Source organism: Paralichthys olivaceus, chromosome 19, assembly GCF_024713975.1.
Source record: "Paralichthys olivaceus isolate ysfri-2021 chromosome 19, ASM2471397v2, whole genome shotgun sequence".
Classification (NCBI taxonomy): domain Eukaryota; kingdom Metazoa; phylum Chordata; class Actinopteri; order Pleuronectiformes; family Paralichthyidae; genus Paralichthys; species Paralichthys olivaceus.
The window spans coordinates 19398310-19416579 of NC_091111.1; the positions used below are offsets into that span (position 1 = coordinate 19398310).

Sequence of the window (18270 nt, forward strand, 5' to 3'; positions counted from 1 at the left end):
CACCTGGTGGCAGGTTCAAGTGCTAACGATGAACCGTGACCTCCATCTGGGCCACACCCACACTGAACACAAGTTTTTATTACTAATCACTGTTGCTACGGTTACGCCTGGCTTCCACACTACTAGTTTTCCAGACCCCCAAATTATTCTGTTTTTAAATGATGCCACAGAAACCAACCCCAGCTTTCTGATTGGGTGTTATCAGTCACAACTCACTTCCTGTCAGTAACAGTTCCACCTCCTCGTGGCTCCAAGAAAATAAATCACTGAAACTAAACGCTGAGTCAGCAATCGAAAATATACAGTTATAATAGAAAAATAAAACCAAGACTGAAGTTCAAACCTCAGTTTGAGTTTTCATCTCTGTAGTGGATGGTGAGGGGTGGGGGGTGGGGGGGGGTCTGTTGTCTCCGTGGAAACAGGCAGCCATTTTGGATTCTCACAGGGAAGCTGATGGCGTAAATGCGGCACCCATCAATCAAGCTGTGGTTCCCTGTGGGGACGGGACATCTGATCTGAGACACACACACACACACACACACACACACACACACACACACACACACACACACACACACACACACACACACTACAGTAGATACTACGAGAGTGATAGTGTCAACATGTACGAGGTATTGATCCATCAACTGTAATTAGATTGTGTGGTTTCTAATAAAATCTTTGAAAATACAACATATATATATAAATATATTGTCATATCCATCACGTGTTAGACCAAGAATCTGGTGAAGACCAAAACTACAGCTAAAAGAAGAGTCAATGCTGGAATTAGATTCCTCAGGGAGAAGACTGATGGGACAGTATTGTTGCTCTGGATGTGTCGGATGTATGAGTAGGAAAGTATTTGCTGTGTGTTGGAGCACAAATCCACTCATGCAGCTTCATCACCTCAACAACCACTGAACGAAGACATTAAATGAGCTGTGATTGTTGGCGAGCCTTAAATAAAACCTTAAATATAATGATTAGACCCCATCCCCCGATCTTTCCTCTGACGCCACTTGTGACTACAGTCAAATGTAAGCGTGTGATCTATTAGAGAATGACCCCGTGACCTTTCCTCTGCGGCCCCTCTCAGGACAGGACCACCCTCACACGTTCAGTTTCTAAGAATAGCTACCTGTCAGTCTATCTACGGTCCTGTGTGTCTTGGGAGCGCGGATCGTCTCGGAGGGGTTTTGGCTTTGAAAAGATTTTTTGGGGCTGATTTTTGCATAAAGAATGAGAAGAAGATTTGGAGCTGAATTAAGAAACATTAAGCCGGAGAGAGCAGCTGAGTCTGCAGGAGGCTGATTAACATTTAATACAACTGAGAGACGGAGACAGACGGAGACAGACGGAGACAGACAGACAGACCATGTTACTGAAGGAACACTCGTACGAGTTTTCCTTCTTCTTCACCGTTACTGAACAAATGAATGGATTAATTATTAAATGTTAATGATTCATTTTCAGTTTTTAACATAGACTTTTAATTAAAATGTTCGAGACTCCAGGTTCAGAAAGTGAAGCCAGTGCTTACGTGTCCAAAACCTGTGTTCTCTCTCTGACCAGCAGGGGGCGACTCCACTGGTAGTTTCTATAGAATTCAATAGAAAATGTCTCCACTTCTCAATAAACATTGTCCTCAGGAGTTTATGTCTCAGTCTCTAGTGTCAAGTCGTCTTCAATATATATATATATATATATATATATATATATATATATATATATATGTACACACACACATTACTTCTACACTACATCCAAGATACTTAAGCTGCATTTTGGTACATCAGGAGAAAACTCAGAGACCATCTGTTTCTATAGTGATTCAAACGTACATCCTGTTCTTCTCCGTTCTCTGACGTCTGCATCAGAGGAAACTGTTGAGGAAAGACAGAACAACTGAGGCTTATTTGACTCACTCAAAAGTTAACGACACAAAGTGATGACAAATAAAAAGAAATAGTCTCGTAAAGGTCAACAGCTACGAGACACAATCTCATGAAGATCATTTTTGCAGCTGAAAGACTGAAACTGAAACTTCCGGACGTTTTTGAGAGTTTGGTTTCTTTGTCAATTAAAAAATAATTATAATAATAACAATGAGAATTTGTCTGATAACTGTGAGCAGAATCAGAGGAGGACGCTGCGTCTCCCCTTAAGCAAATAATCTGAAACACTTGAACCTGAGTGAAGAAATGAGCCAAAGAGAAGATAATGAATGCAGAAATATGCTCAGTGGCCTGAGGCAGACCCCAGAGGTCTTCACTTCACCTCCCTGTGATCAAGTGATGAGTGGGAGCAGCGTCCTCGTATTGTTAGAGGTGGTGTTCTGTCAAATTAAGACCACGTCTCCCATCAGCCCTCCCTGATGAGGATGAACACCAGCTGATGTTTTCCCCAAAGAAATGTGACCATGTCCTGTTTGTTTTACTCTGATTCTTTGTCCGCTTGATGCGTTTGCGATGATTTAGCAGAAGACTGGATGGTGAGCCGCCTCTAACGGTGTCAGTGTGGAGATGAAGATGTATTCTGTCGAGGCAGGATGTGTGTTTGGGATTCAGGCAGTCTGCCTCTGCCGCCTCGCTGGGTGTCAGCCTGCTGCAGACCTGAGCAGCATTTTAACAGCCAGCAGGCAGCTCACAGCATCACAGTGTCCCATTTCTACCACAGACAAAACTCAGAGCGGAACAAAGTACGGTTACTTCAATACTGTACGGAAATACAGTGTTGAGGCATTTCTACTCTACTTTCCCTTCACCGTGTTTCAGTCTGAGGCAGAAATATTGTACTTTTTCTAATCAATGCTGCTCATTTATCTGGCAGCTATCTGCACATTGTGATTTTAAATATTTAACACGTCAGTTTTCCAGGTGCTTTGCTTGTTGAGCCGGTTGTTCGTGATGAGCAGGAGCGCGACAGTGTTGTGTCTTTACAAGAAAAAAAAGAAAGAAAAAAACCTGGTTACCATGGCAACAATGCATTTTGCAGTGTAAAATAAATGGATGAATCTCGATTTTCTGGAGAAACGTTCAGCCAAATAACTTTACGGTCGATACTGCGCCTCCTCGGGTCCTGAGCAGAACAACCACCGAGTGTGGAGACAATGGGACGAGCTGTTGTCGAGAAAATCAGAATAGAGACAGACGTGCTGAAATATCAAAGACTGAAATATCTAAAAATATAATTACTTGAACAGAACATGTTATCTGGTTATAATTATATCTGCTGTAAATCATATTTGCTGTTGCTGCAGCATCATTTCCAGGAGACAAGGTTCAGCATAATATACAGAAGTATATAAAATATATGTATGATAATATAATACTCTAGAGGACGGTTATTATCGATTCATCCGGTGATTATTTATTCTTTAATTGGTTTTTAGTTTGTCAATAAATTCAAATTTCAAAGTAGGAAATGGAAAAGCATCACTGTCACATTCTTCAGACGTACCGAGGAACTTACTCGGTTGTTAGCAGGTCAGAAATCATCGGTTCTGTGTTTTACTTTATCGATTTCAGAAACAGTTTCATTATTTAGGTTCAGGTTTCTGATTTTTCGAACTCACTGTTGTTTTGTTTTTAAACTAAAGAAATCTCAATATATTTAAATCTTATTTCACTTGACAGTCAGCAGACACAGTTCTGGGACACGTTTTTGTTTCTTAGAGCTGTTCCTGAAATCGCTTTCTATTCATCCCACTATTCCTTTTCTTTCTCCATCAGTCATCTACTCCCATTCCCTCGACCACCTTCCTTTTCTCTTTTTCACTCAGTTCCTCCCTCACCTCCTCCCTGCTCTCTCTGTTTCAGTCTCTTTTTTTTGGCTTTCCCGTTTCCTCAAATCTCCTCCGATTCCCTCCCCAGCTCCTCTTTCCTCTGGCTCCTCTCCCTCTCTCATCTTTTTTCCCATCATGTCTGTCCTCTCTTCCGTCTCCTTCCTCCCCTGCCTTCTGAAACATCAGCGCTCACAGCGGGCTGTCAAACCACCCGCCGCGTCTATCCACAATTCACCTCCCCTCATAATGAGGACGCCGGGCAATCGTGGTGCCAAATTCAATTAAAAGAAGTTTATGAGTCGGTTTTGGTGAAGAGGTGAAAGCAGGACAGTTGCGTTTGATGCTGCATTCCGCTGAGTGTGTTTTCTTCCTTTGCTGAAAACCCCCCGAGAACCTCCAGCAGTCACCTTTCCTTGGTGCTTGCCTCATTATTTCCCAGAGGAATCGATGGTTCAATGATATCGGTCCCTTACTCTGCCCACTGGCCAAAAGCCTTCACTGCCCAGCACCACGACCGAAGTCCGGCCAACATTTGATTTGGCCATCTCCAAGTCTGCCTTCCCTTCCCCACCAACGTTTTGTCTGTTCCTGCGTCGAGCCGGCTCCTGAAGGCTTCCGGCCAACATCTGCTCCTGGATCGGCCAATGACAAGCTGTTCCTGAGTCAGCTGTCTTGGCCAACGTAGTCTGTTCCTGTTCTTGAGGCTGCTCTTGAGTTGGCCATCCCGGCCGACATCAAGCTTGTTCACAAAGCCATCGTCTCAGCCGACCAACCCCCTCACACTGTTGATACCCAGCCTGCTCTACCTCCACAGAGGTCACTCGCCAATTGGACCATTTTTGTTTCTGTCTGTCCTGACTCCTGTTTGTGCTGCCACCGACTATAAGGTTTCCCGATCCCCTGATCACGGATGAGTTAGAAAAATATAGAATGTGACTGAGGCTGTTTCACATTACGGAGACTGACTGTAATTAAATTCATCCAGAAGAAGTAATTACTGAATGATTCAAACTCATTAAGAGAGTAACAAACTTCACCTCTGTTTCACAAACTCAGACACCATCCTGGAAACTGTCTCCTCGATTGCAGGCATATTTCATGAATAGTCAATAAGTTCAATGTATTTCCATAATGAGTTTTACTTTCATGCCAATATTTGATTTTTTTTTATGTTTCCACATCAGAGTAGGCGTCACAATTTCCAAATGCTGAAAATCTCATTTTGGAGTGGAACTTTGTAAATACACAGATGGCTTCAGGGTGCGGAGCAAGCCAAACTTTCCACGAGGGCACAGATTGATTCATACGTTTCTGTCCACGATGTAAATCAGCAGGGAGACGAGATAATGAAGCACTGAAATAAAGAAAGGATTGATCAGTCTGTGAAGAGGTCTGAGTGAGACCTGTGGTGCGTTCACTGACCTGACTGATGGGAAAAAAAACTGTAGAATTAAGACTTTGTTGTTGCAAACTTTATCCATCAAGGGTTCGGAGATGATTGTTTTGTCCGTGTGCTTGTTAATTGAGGCTTTAAGGGTCAAGTCACCCAAATTAAAATGTTTTTTTCAGTTTTAACAGTTGTGTGGTAAGTTTTGTTATTTGGTTTGGAAATTATCTGAACTCATCGTAATTGTTTAAAGCAGAAAGAGTCGACAGTAGAAGTCTGAGATTGTGTTCTAAAGATAAGTCCGTTTTTTTTTTTTAACAAAGCAGAAAGTTGGCAGGTTCTTTATTCTCTCTGACCTCCAGTTACTTTCTAATTTCACCGATTAACACATCTTCAGCTCGGGAGAACAAAACCAAGCAGTTGCTGTGGGGGTTGGTGAAAAATAAGAAATGACAATCCTTATTGAACAGAACAGAGGGGTCTTTGAGCCATTACCCTCCTCTAGAAAAACAGAACCTTTACTGAAAATTGACAAACCTCTAAGAAACACAGCTTTTTTTTTTAAATAAATCAAACGGCGTGTTGGTAGCGACGGAGTTGGGGGAGCTGGTTTCAGAGCTGGATGTAGACAGCTGTCATGGAAACAGATGCCACTTTGTTCTTCTTGCCATCTTTGATTGCGACTCCTTCTGTGCCTCCTCCATCGACGGCGTGCTGAGCCCTGCTTCTCCTTGATGGCGGATCAGAAAGGAAGAACCAGTAGACACAGTTTCGTGACTCGATGAGGAAATCATCTCACGATAAGCGTCGGGAGAGGAGAGCAGGAACTGGGCTCACAAGCTACGGCCTCGATGCCAGATGTGCAATGAAAAAAAGAATGTACATCTTCAGTGTCTTGTTCTTCAGAGTATAACGTCCTCAGACAGAAGCCTGTCCTCTCCAGATACGACCTCAGAGACTCGGACATGAGCTCGTCGACACAGACACAACCTCCAAAACTCAAAACATGAACTTGACGACTTCAGACGAGAACTGTGCAACTTGACGAATTAACTTGTGGACTTGAAAACTCAAGACACGATGACTTTTGTTAAACATCGACATGATGATCTCGTACAGGCTCTTGGCATCATACATGGTTTAGACACGACTCTGACATGACCTGAGCAACTCTGGACTGAAATCAGTGGCTTCAGCGACTTGGATATCAACAGTGACTTAGAAACAGCCTCACTAACACGTGAGCTTTGCCTCTTTAACATGACCTGATAACTGAGAGAAGACCTCTCAGAAATATCATTACACGCTTTCAGAAATCTCCGCTCGTGACTTCAGTGACTTGGACATAAACTTCGCTGTGATCTCAGGGACTCGTTATCTTGTCAAACCCAACGATTGACCACAGCAGCTCTGACATGACTCAACGTTACCATGACACAGATTCAATCTCTAACTTTGCAGGACTGGGACGTTAGTGACTTGACTACAACATTTCTGCGGCCGGGGTTTATTGTCTGTCAAACTGAATGTCTGCATGAAGTTTTCTTCCTTCCCCATCATCACTGCGAGCACTTTAGCGAACATCCCCCGCTCTGTGTCAGACGGTTTGAGGTGTCAGAGAGTTCTTCAACCCCAGCAGAACATTCCGGTTTATTTTAGACACCGTTGGTCTAAAAATTGACAAAACCTCTGAGTGAAATGTGAGCAGGATGTTTCTAATGTCTGGTTTGTTAAGTTTCTTTACAGTTTGCTCGGTCTTCCTCCCCTCCAGCAGGGCAGCGGCGGACTGATGCCAGAGCTCGGTCTGCTGAGGAGGCATGTGTGTGTGTGTGTGTGTGTGTTGAGGAAGAGTGCTAACGAGGCTCAGCCAGCGAGGAGGTGAAGCTGCCAAGGGGCGACCTTTGACCTCCTAGAGGCGTTTTCTCTCAGACTGGTCTGCCTCTGGTGGGGTCGTGGTGGCCCACGCTTGCCGCGAGGCAGCAGTCAAGGTCAGGGCGAGGGACCCCGAGCCTCCGTCCTGCTGTTTCCAACATCGACACCGACCAATTGACTGGCTGCAGGAGGACGGAGGAGGAGGAGGAGGAGGAGGAAGAGGAGGGTGAGTCTCTTAATTTCTCTCTCTCTGTTTCCATCAGCAGAAAGGAAGCTGGTGATGATTTGTTACGAACATGTACAGTTGATATGTCGAAGTATCAATACAATAATTTAGAAATATATCTAATAATATATATGTACTCTTATTACAAGTCCACTAACGTGCACTAAAACGCTGACCTACTCAAAGTCTTATCACTGGTTAAGTTGTTCAGAGGATAAATCGTGAGAATCTCATGAAGATATTTCTGCATAAGAATAATATAATAAAAATGATCAGAGCAGCAGAAAGACTCAACCTAATTTTAAAACAGTTTAAGTGTCTGTACTTGATTTAAAACAAGTGAGAATTATTTATATTTGTTATAAAAAATAACTGGAATTTGTATTGAGGTAGAATATTAACACATTCAGATTATTTCACATCTTTTCAAAAATCCTAAAAGTCTAAACTAGAGCGCTCAGTAGAACACGAACCTCCGCCAAGGGCAAACGTCTGTCTCGCTTTTGTAATTGAAAAATAAAAGGAAAAAGAGAGACTCTGATTATCTGCAGCAAATTGTATAAACTTGTCTCAACACCATAAATGTCAGATTTCTATCGAATAAACTGAGCGAAAAGTGAAATGAAGTGAAACAGTAGAAATTAGAATAGAATAGAAATAAAGTTCTGTCTGTTTGGAAAAAGCAGCACGACATGAATTTGTAAAGACGGAGGACTAATGAAAAATATACAGAAAAATACTGCATGTACTTCTTTTAAAATCCAGTGATAAAATGTTGAATAGATCAGCAAATCAAATGACAATGATGTGAGTTAATAATTATAGACAACGCTGTCGCTCTGCCGCTTTTTACTGGAGAACAAAAGATTGACCGGTCAATAAAAAGTCAATATGAGCCTTTCACAAAAATTACAGTTTCGATGTTCAAGCTATGAGATATTTTACAGAAAAGATATGTGTATATATATATACACATATATATATGTTCATGTTTAATTTACATTAAACAATGATTTGAAAGTTTCTAAAAAGCTCTAATTTGAATGAGGCTAAATTGAACCTTAGTAACTGAAGACTTATAAATCTATAATTTCTCTATGTGTCAAACGTGCTGCCAGATAATCAATACTAGTCTGACATTGACGTTTTGCTCGACCGACAGGAAGATGAAATCTCCCGGTTTCATTTGGTGACTGGATTTTAAATCAATTTAACTGTATAAAGTTTATTTACATGTAATTTAATGACATGTATGAAACAATGTGCATCGAATGTGAACGTGTTTTTTAGCCTGAATCCTTGTGTGGGACTAATAATGTCATGGAGCCCCCCTGCTGGATGACAGACTGTACTACAACTAGACTGAAGAGTGGATAAGAAGTCTTCTTCTTCCTGAATCAGTTTCTCTCATCTTATTTACATTTTCTGATTTTTGTATTTCTCACCTCTGTCAAAGCAGATTGGCTCCTTATCCAAACTCTCCTTCACTCTCCTCCTTCCTTTCTCTGTCTTCACCTCCTTCTTCCTCTCCTTCACTCTACCTCCTCCCTCTGTCTTCTCCTCCTTCTTTCCTATCCTCTAAAAACAAGTAAACAAGGTAAAAAAGAATCCTTGGAAGAAATCATAACCGAACTGACTTTGTTTTCAGCTGAAACTTAAAAAAAACTTTATTAAGAACAGAACATTCAACAGAGACACAGACAAAACACACACTTCCCTCCTCTGAGTTTTTGGGTTCGTCAGAGCTGCTGCGAGGGGAAAACAAAAAAGTCCAAATCCAGATGCACGTGATCCGACTCCCTTTAATCGGAATCGTCACTGTCGTCGTCGTCATGCTGCTCTAGAGGCTTCACGGCTCCTTCTCTCGAGAGTCTGTCAGCCTCCTCGTTGCCTCTGTAGCCGGCGTGACCTGGAATATGCAGCTGGAGGATGAGGAGGAAGGAAAGGAGGAAAGTCAACAACAGAAACATTCACATTTAACATTAAAAAAAATAAATAAAATCCCTCAAAGACAAAATGAATATCATGGAAGACATCAGCTTGGTTTCAGGTCGTCTCTCTGAAGCAAAACTGAAGAAAGAAAATTAAAAGAACTCACCTCGTCACCATCCAGGCTTTTTCTATCAATGGAGTATTATTGATATAAAAAACACCTGCTGCTCCGTCTAAGCTGTTTTTAATTTCCACACACCAGCTCCTACCTGGTTCCACGTTCACACCTTCTGATTCTTAATGTAACGGGCCTCTAGCGCCTCTTGTGGACACTCCTCTTACTGTAGTATGGTTGTTGTGAAGTCACCACCTCACAGTGGAGGATAATAGACTGCACGAGTATTATTAAAGTCAGACTGACTCTTCTATGTGACCAGAATACACACATATATATATATATATATATTTTAATAAATAAGTCCGGGTTGGAATTTACCCAGACCACCTCCAGCTCTGCGTTCAGTTTGTCGAGCTTCACAAAGTCGTCTTTGTTGATGATTTCACCTCCAGATTTCAGTCTCCAGCCGTTCAGCTTCCAGTTCTTCACCCACTTGGTCACACCTGCAGGAACACACACAAACTTCAGGCCTGGGCTCAGAGGAGGCTGGTGTTTGTGTTTCGGTCAGACTCTGGGTCCAATGGTTCAAATGATTCATGTAAAAGTCTCTTGGTTCTTGCTGCTCATCCAGATGTCTGTTCTTTGTTTCCCCAAAGTTCTAGAATGAACAGGGCGACTGATAAAACTGCATTATGGGAAATATGCCAGGTTGAAATAAACAGGAAGTACCCTTTATGGTCAGATGTGGTGAAATATGACACATGGTTCCATGTTTAGAAATCTCACCATTGATCGTGAACTTGCTGTCGGTGTAAAGAACCAACTTCTTGATGTTCTTCTCTTTAGCTTGTTGCAGTGCTTTGCAGGCAGCCTGGTTCACACACACACAAACACAAACACACACACACACACACACACACACACACACACACACACACACACACACACACACACACACACACGGACGGTTAGCGACATGTCTGTGTGAAAGTATAACACTTAGAAATTATTAAGCGATATCTATATTGTCTCTGGTGCGTAATGTCTGTCTGAGTCTTAACACTGAAACACTGATGATTAGATGTGATGAGATGTTTACCCGTAACTCTGCCCGTTGGTTGGTTTGTCTTCCGTGAAGTCGCTCTGCAACATTCCTGCAGGACAGCGCAGACAAATATTTTATGTATAGATTTCATTGGTTTTTATGAGGAATAAGAACGAGTGTGTCTTTAATTCAGTTACTGTCTGTAAAGTGTGTGTTTCCTCACAGTGGGTGGTTGGGACCCCAGTAGACTCCGATGCCGGCTCGGGCCATGCGTTTTCCGTTTCCTGCGCAGCAGCCGTCAGTGTAAACGACCACAGCGTCACCTGGAGGGAGGGAGTTCAGTTTTACTGGATGTTTTGAGTTCGTGTCAACCACCATGTAACTAAATCAGTTCAGATTATCCACCTACAGTTTTATATTTTTTTTATTATTACTTACTGAAGCAAATGTTTGATTCTTGCTGCTCTAATATTGCACATTTCCCCAGAGTGGTACTAATAAGGGATTATCTTATTTTGCAGGATAAGCACACTTATTTTCCACTGACAGCTTGAACATCTCACCCATGTATGTGAATCCATCTGAGTTTTGTGAAGAGGAGCTTTCTGTCTCTTTGACTCGTTTGGGGGGGGGCACCACCTCCTCATCTGAGTGGCATCTCTTCTTACCCAGAGGGATGTACTCCAGAGGCTCTGGGCCTCTTTTAGGAAGAAGGGCGACAGCCGGCTCAAAACTCTGAGCTGCTGAAAACCAAAAACACAAAAGGTTCTAGTCATGTTCGCCCTTTAAGATTGGACAGATGCTATTGTGCAGGTTCTATTTAGCTGGAAATTTATTTTAGCATCTCCTCCTAACGGACAAAGGCTGTACACGTGTGGGTGAAAATAAAACGAACTCAGTCTACACCAGCGTACCGTTCTTCACCTCTGGAGGGGAGGAGAGTTCCACTCCTCTGACAAACGCCCAGGCGTCTCGCTCTGATGCAAACTTCTTGAAAGAGGCAGATGGGAATTTTTCCACCTGACTCTTACATTCATCCCTAAATAAAAATTCAAGAAAGAAGAAAAATAATGATCAATTCATGAATCTTAAAAGAAATCATGCATCTTTCTTTTGTGAAAAATCCAAACTTCTTCCCAGGACTTATATATTCGCTATATAGAAGTGTCAGATGCATAATGAGCTCAACATTATTCTTGATAGTAGATTTGTTGTATGATGCAGCTTTACAACTCTGATGCTCGTTAATATTTGGTGTTTTCCTGTGAAATATGTGAGAGGACCAAACCTTTAACTTCTGCTGTTCACGAACACAACATACTTTTAAAAGCCTGTTGCAAACTATCAACGTGACATGACCCTAAAATATTCCACGAGTCACAATAACACTCATCGAGTGTGTGTCTTACAATTAAATATCATTATTGAAAGGAGCACGTGTTGTTTTTTAAGCCGAATTAAAACGTGGGCTTTACTGATTATAAGACACTGTCACATTATTTACTTTTCCTGGGATTTCATTTGTTAGCGATACAAACACGTTAAATCGAGTGATCTGAATAGAGTTTGGCCAGTGACTCACGGGAAACAAAATGAAGCATAATCATGAATAAGCTGTCGCAGGCGTGCTGTCTTCGACGCCGAATGTAAAGTCGGATTATAAAGATTTGAAAACACTGAATGACTTGTTATGTTTTGTTGTTTTGTATTAAATACATACAAAGAGATTGTAAACAACGAGAAATCCGAACGGAGTCTGGCTTGTGATTTCTCACAGGAATCAAACGCACTGAACAGGGCCGGTGGATTTTATTCCCGTACAAGCACAAGTTGGAACACTTCGGTGTGAGCCGTCTCACCAGGACTTGTAGACTCCGGGTTTGAATCCCTTCTGCACCGCGTAGAAAAACTTGCCCTTCGCCATCTGATCCGCGGCGCAGCACACGCTCCTGCGAAGTTCTCTGAAGAGACCAGTGAATCTGAACATCACCGTCCGTGAACGCACCACGAGGCCACCATCGCGATGCTAACTCAGAAACATTAAATTCACAGAAGTCTCGACATTTTATATTAAATCACATTAAATTCACTGAAGTCTCGACATTTTATATTAAATCACATTAAAGTCGCGTTTCTCTGACAAAACCTCAGGACGTGAGTTCAACTCAGCTCGAGAGTTAGCCGCTTCCTGTTAGCTAACCTGTTAGCCTCCTCTGATTCACGCTAGTGACTCAAGCGTAAGTCCTCGTCGCCATGACAACACCGGGAATGACGTCACATCTTTATAACCTCACGGCTGATGTTTTGTTTGGAATCTGAAAAATGACGCGACGGAGAAAATAGTGACACATAGAGTTAGCAGCCGTTAGCATCCGCTAGCTTGTGTCCGAACTCTCGCGATGTTACTCTTCTTCTTCTTCTTCTTCCTCTCTGAGGTCTGACGGCACCGTTACTGTTTCACTACCGCCCCCTGCAGGCGTTCTTAATGCTGCGTTCACTGCGTCATTGTTCATGATCACACAGACAAACTTGAAACGGACAAATTAATTTAAAAACATATGAAAATATATTTAGGTTGAAAAACACGAAAATAAATGGAACATCACAAACAGTTATAAACACAACGTTGAGTTGAAAGTCACTCTGCATATCTTGTTTTATTTCATTTTTATATGTTTATTTTAACTATTGACCTGCTGAGCTGTTTCTTCTTGTCCAACACATTTCACTAATAACTGCATATAAAACTTGAAGTAAACAGCCTAAAGGTATTATTTCTATAGATATTTGATTATTAAATACATAACTTTTATTTTACTATAACTAAATGTATCATGTGACACTAGAACAGATGAGTCCCACATCACGTGAACGCACCACTCTCGCTCTCAGCGGGGACGCCTCCAGATCTCGCGATGTTTGAGCGTCTCTCACCCATTGGATTTAACTCAACTCTCGCGATGTCTCGGCCTCTTCCTTGGCCGTCGTTACAGAGGTGAGTCGAGTCTTTTTCCGCCTGTCGCGATCATCGGCTGTAAAATGTACGTTAATCATGGTTCATCGTGAAATTTCACGCGGCGCAGAGTTCCTTAAACATGTGATGCGTTAGATTTGATGGTTTGCGGGAGCGGATGGTTGTTTTATATCGTAAACTGGAGCCGCTGCGGGGACAGGCTGTCTGTTAGCAGTTAGCTGTTAGCAGGCCGGGCATGTGTTCAGACAGGAGGACACTGGATTCACTCTGATCTGAACACGAGTCCTTTTTAATGGAAGTGAATATATTTCTGTTTTAAAATGATCTGTTCAGTTCCAATCAGGCGTGAAGTGACAGCCGGCTAAGCTAAAGTAAGCTAAATATTTCCTCGTTGTGGGCTAGCTTAGCCAAGTTGAAGTGTGGTTAAGCTAACCGACAGTGTCATGCGTGTGTTATACTTGAGTTGAAAGTGTTGGACGTTATTTTTCAATGTGAACATTATAACAGTGATCTGCGTTGGACTCCAGTTAGCATTGAAGCGTGCTACCTTTAGCTTAGCGTGGTCCATGGTGTTACAGACACTGGATCGATCCAGAGGGAGTTCAGTCATCGAGCAGCAAAGAGAACAGAGGAAACACAAGAGCTTCAGAATAAATGATCAGAATGAATGAGAAGAAAGTTTCACCACCAGAACTACTACGAAGCTGTCACTGTAAAGAACTGTTCAAATGACAGAAGTACTGGAGCCTCATACTAATACACGTTCAAGTCCTTTAAGCCTGATTCACAACCATGTTTACTCTAACACAGTGAAGTTATTCTGCAGCAGATGTAAGTGCATCTAAAATACGTCTAAAGAGTAAAACTAAATACAAGAGACATGAAGTCGTAAGCTGCTCCAGGATCTGTGTGTCTGAGCTGTGTTAACATGTCAGGCTGCAGGTTTGTGTGTGTGAGAGGTTCACTCGTGTGTTTCTGTTTCTCTGCAGAGACAAAGGCCATGTTCAGTACCAGCGCCAAAATAGTGAAGCCTAATGGCGAAAAGCCAGACGAGTTCGAGTCTGGGATCTCCCAGGTAAGAAGACCTCAGATCATGTACGTTTGAACTAAAGCTGAACGAAGTGATGCTGTCAAAATTCAATCAGGTTTTGACTGTGTTGGATATTGACTCTATGGGGGGGGGGGGGGTCATGAAGATAATTTATTTGAGTCTGGTTCTGTTTGAGCAAAATTTCCTGCTGCTAAAAAAAATCTGGACTTTTAAAGAAGCCTTGATGGACGTGGATGTGCCGAAGCTCTCGCACAGTCGTGTCCATCAAACACAAAATCTCATCTTTTATTTCAGTGGTTTGCTCAACTGTAGAAATGCAGATGTTCGAGGCTGATTAATCCGTCTCCCTGCAGGCTCTGCTGGAGCTGGAGATGAACTCTGACCTGAAGGCTCAGCTGAGAGAGCTGAACATCACTGCAGCAAAGGTAAGAGTTACACACTCGTCTCCTTCTACAGATTGATGGACCCTCACTACAAGCTCATCATCTCGAGTAGAGCAGGAATCTTAAATCCAATCCGACGTGGACATCCAGGAGTTGCTTTCCTGGCTCTGTCCTCGTGGCGTATGGGAGCGTAGCCCTGAGCCGAGACGTACAGTCCCGTTCCACAATGTCGGAGACAAAGCTCAGTCCCCGGCCTCTGGCTGGTGAGGACGAGCGTCCTGCATATTCCTACATCTTCCCAGAGTCCTTCTGGGGCCGTTACTGGGGAGCTAAACCATGCAGTGCACATTCAGATTCCATCAAAACTGTGCTTGCCATAATTCAGTAGTTTTTAAATAGTGTAATGCACTTATTTTTCTGTACTTGTTTACCGGGCTGTTCTGCAGAAGGTCCGTCCTGGTGTGTCTTTGGATCAAGTAGGAATTTGATCGTCTTTTTCTCCCCATTAAATCAAGTTTGTGTTTTTTGTTTCCAGGAAATCGAGGTTGGTGGCAGCAGGAAAGCCATCATCATCTTTGTTCCTGTTCCTCAGCTTAAGTCCTTCCAGAAGATTCAGGTGCGGCTGGTGAGGGAGCTGGAGAAGAAGTTCAGCGGCAAGCACGTGGTCTTCATCGCACAGGTGAGGACGCTGACGTCAGCCGCGTGTTTCAGGGGCTGATATCGACGCTGCTCTTGAGCCATGACTGAATATTTCAGTCTCGCTACAAGAAGAAAATCTGTCTGTGATTGTCCGACATGGACATCCAGGAGTTGCTTTCCTGGCTCTGTCCTCGTGGCGTATGGGAGCGTAGCCCTGAGCCGAGACGTACAGTCCCGTTCCACAATGTCGGAAACAAAGCTCTGTCCCCGGCCTCTGGCTGGTGAGGACGAGCGTCCTGCATATTCCTACATCTTCCCAGAGTCCTTCTGGGGCTGTTACTGGGGAGCTAAACCATGCAGTGCACACGATCTTTGCTTCAGGGCTGGACTGATCTGGCTGCTCAAAACTGGACTTTAAGTTTTCTTAATGTTGGTGGTAATTTTAAAATCAAGCCGCTTGTGTAATTTACATGATTCCAAGACTTTGACCATGTTTGAGGACGTCTGACGCTCATGAGACGACGTCTCACGTTTATCTGTTTAAACTTAGAGTAACACGAGTGTATCTGCCGATCGTATCCAGTAACGACCAGAATACCAGTCTGACCCTGGTTCAGTTTGTGAATGTTTGAGATGTTTTTAAATCATGATTAGAAATTAATTTGAGGATGTTGTTGACTTTCAGAGGAGAATTCTGCCCAAACCCACCAGGAAAAGCCGCATTAAGAATAAGCAGAAGCGTCCAAGGAGGTGAGTAAAAACTCAGTTAAACTTAATAGAGTTGCTTTTCTGATCGTTGATCAGTTTCTATCAGGTTGTTTCAGTTTAGAACAATCAACACTATTTACAAACAATTTCATTTACCAGTTGAAGGACTGAATCATTTAATGAGTTAGATTTTGTTGAGATAGTGACTATATTTTATTATCAGTTCACCTGTGGATCATTTCCTGAAAAGACAGCCTGGTCTCTAACATATCAAAAGTTTTGAAAGTGACTTTCTTCCCCAAACATCCAGTCGATCTTTTCAAACAGTTTGTTTTGTCTTAACGAATCATCCAAAACTCAGATCTTCAGTTTTTCATGTTGGATGAAGAAAAGCAGCAAATCATCTCATTTTAGAATCTGGAACAAAAGCTCATAAGATGCAGGAGTTGTGTGTTTCGTCGAAATGTTTTAGTTTGAACCATTTTTCTCCGACGTGGACATCCAGGAGTTGCTTTCCTGGCTCTGTCCTCGTGGCGTATGGGAGCGTAGCCCTGAGCCGAGACGTACAGTCCCGTTCCACAATGTCGGAGACAAAGCTCTGTCCCCGGCCTCTGGCTGGTGAGGACGAGCGTCCTGCATATTCCTACATCTTCCCAGAGTCCTTCTGGGGCCGTTACTGGGGAGCTAAACCATGCAGTGCACAAACGTTATGATGGATCCTGCTGTTCATGTTAGCTCTGATGTGAGTAGAGCTCTTCAGTATTCAGACATCTTTGTTTTTTCCTTCTACCTCCAGTCGTACTCTGACCTCGGTCCACGACGCCATCTTGGAGGACCTGGTGTTCCCCAGTGAGATCGTGGGAAAGAGGATCAGAGTCAAAATAGACAGCAGCAGACTCATCAAGGTCCATCTGGACAAGGCTCAGCAGAACAACGTCGAACACAAAGTAAGTTTAGACGAATCTGAGCGTTCAGATAACGCGACACACTCTGTCGGCCAATCATTGGTCTCTATGGTTACATCCGACGTGGACATCCAGGAGTTGCTTTCCTGGCTCTGTCCTCGTGGCGTATGGGAGCGTAGCCCTGAGCCGAGACGTACAGTCCCGTTCCACAATGTCGGAGACAAAGCTCAGTCCCCGGCCTCTGGCTGGTGAGGATGAGCGTCCTGCATATTCCTACATCTTCCCAGAGTCCTTCTGGGGCCGTTACTGGGGAGCTAAACCATGCAGTGCACAAACGTGTTTCATGTTTAAATAAAGATAATTGTCCTTTTGAAACTCTCACAGTTGAACTGATCAGATATTTCATATATATTAATCACAATAGTGAAACTGAAGTTAACGTCTGTGTCCTCGTCTTTCAGGTGGAGACCTTCTCTGGTGTCTACAAGAAGCTCACAGGCAAAGATGTCGTGTTTGAATTCCCTGAATTCCAGCTGTAAATGCAGATGACAAAATAAATTTGTTTACTGTCCATGTTTGTTGGGTGTGTCTCATCATTCTAAGTGGAGATGTTCTTTTTGAAGACCAGGGAATCGAACCATGTTGGTGCCTCGTGTTCATTTCCTACAGGTCAGACACGGCATGAATGAATGTCCCAACATTTCTTGTTGACCAATATTTGGTCATTTACAGTTTATGATAAACTTTTAGATGTGCAGGTAAAACTGAAAACTTTTAACACGTCTGTTCTGAGCTGGATTCAAGAAAACCTCCACAATCATCAAATGTAAATTAATAAAAGTTCATTTTGGATATTTTTTAAAACTGACGAGTCTAGAGTTAAACTTAATCCATGAACTTTAAACTGGAGCTAGAGACGAAGCAGAAATATCCCTGATACAGACGCTGCCATCTTGTGCTGGTGACATCATTCAGAGTCTGCAGTGAAGAAGTGAGGTCACAGTACTGAGGTCCTGCCCAAACATGCTCTCATCTGTCAATCAGCCTGTTTTTGTATCAATTAACTAATCACACTGAACTGATGAGAAACATGAACCAACATCGCTCCTCAACGTTTCTTTTCTCAGGAGGAACTTCAGTGATTTCAGTCTTTATTTGACCATAAACTCAAATCACACGATCAGACTCCAGATCAACGTCCTTGTTTCACATCATGATGCTTCTGCTCTCGTCTCATTCTGAA

The 18270-nt window shown here is 42.8% G+C and overlaps 2 protein-coding genes, 1 long non-coding RNA gene and 4 other non-coding genes across 14 annotated transcripts; 5 read left to right on the forward strand and 2 right to left on the reverse strand.

Moving 5' to 3' along the window:
* Window positions 1–381: 381 nt before the first annotated feature.
* LOC138405618 (uncharacterized) lies at window positions 382–8851 on the reverse strand. Its single transcript, XR_011239414.1, has 3 exons — window positions 8718–8851; window positions 1845–1886; window positions 382–515 (listed from the first exon to the last, which is right to left on the reverse strand). It is a non-coding gene; the product is annotated as an uncharacterized lncRNA (long non-coding RNA).
* A 58-nt stretch (window positions 8852–8909) lies between these two features.
* On the reverse strand, window positions 8910–12785 carry rnaseh1 (ribonuclease H1). 5 transcript variants are annotated; one of them, XM_069515377.1, is made up of 9 exons: window positions 12568–12785; window positions 12227–12328; window positions 11282–11406; window positions 10931–11107; window positions 10591–10690; window positions 10422–10476; window positions 10109–10193; window positions 9701–9825; window positions 8910–9194 (listed from the first exon to the last, which is right to left on the reverse strand). In XM_069515377.1, exons 2-9 carry the CDS (start codon window positions 12289–12291, stop codon window positions 9075–9077), a joined length of 852 nt encoding a protein of 283 aa, XP_069371478.1. In that variant the 5' UTR covers window positions 12292–12328; window positions 12568–12785; the 3' UTR covers window positions 8910–9074. The 5 variants fall into 5 exon arrangements, with proteins under 5 accessions (XP_069371478.1, XP_069371476.1, XP_069371474.1 ...); XM_069515375.1 differs by having other exon boundaries at window positions 10931–11110; window positions 12568–12709; XM_069515373.1 differs by having other exon boundaries at window positions 10931–11110; window positions 12227–12393; window positions 12568–12696.
* Window positions 12786–12806: 21 nt separating this feature from the next.
* rps7 (ribosomal protein S7) lies at window positions 12807–17598 on the forward strand. Of its 4 annotated transcripts, none has more exons than XM_069515378.1 (7): window positions 12807–13362; window positions 14331–14416; window positions 14746–14817; window positions 15311–15454; window positions 16100–16164; window positions 16919–17069; window positions 17489–17598. In XM_069515378.1, exons 2-7 carry the CDS (start codon window positions 14342–14344, stop codon window positions 17564–17566), a joined length of 585 nt encoding a protein of 194 aa, XP_069371479.1. In that variant the 5' UTR covers window positions 12807–13362; window positions 14331–14341; the 3' UTR covers window positions 17567–17598. The 4 variants fall into 4 exon arrangements, with proteins under 4 accessions (XP_069371479.1, XP_069371480.1, XP_069371482.1 ...); XM_069515379.1 differs by having other exon boundaries at window positions 13327–13408; XM_069515381.1 differs by having other exon boundaries at window positions 13338–14172.
* LOC138405690 (small nucleolar RNA SNORA73 family) lies at window positions 14909–15126 on the forward strand. Its single transcript, XR_011239491.1, has one exon. It is a non-coding gene; the product is annotated as a small nucleolar RNA SNORA73 family (small nucleolar RNA).
* Window positions 15566–15783, forward strand: LOC138405674 (small nucleolar RNA SNORA73 family). The gene has a single exon (XR_011239476.1). It is a non-coding gene; the product is annotated as a small nucleolar RNA SNORA73 family (small nucleolar RNA).
* Window positions 16611–16828, forward strand: LOC138405689 (small nucleolar RNA SNORA73 family). Its single transcript, XR_011239490.1, has one exon. It is a non-coding gene; the product is annotated as a small nucleolar RNA SNORA73 family (small nucleolar RNA).
* LOC138405676 (small nucleolar RNA SNORA73 family) lies at window positions 17146–17363 on the forward strand. The gene has a single exon (XR_011239477.1). It is a non-coding gene; the product is annotated as a small nucleolar RNA SNORA73 family (small nucleolar RNA).
* Window positions 17599–18270: the final 672 nt, after the last annotated feature.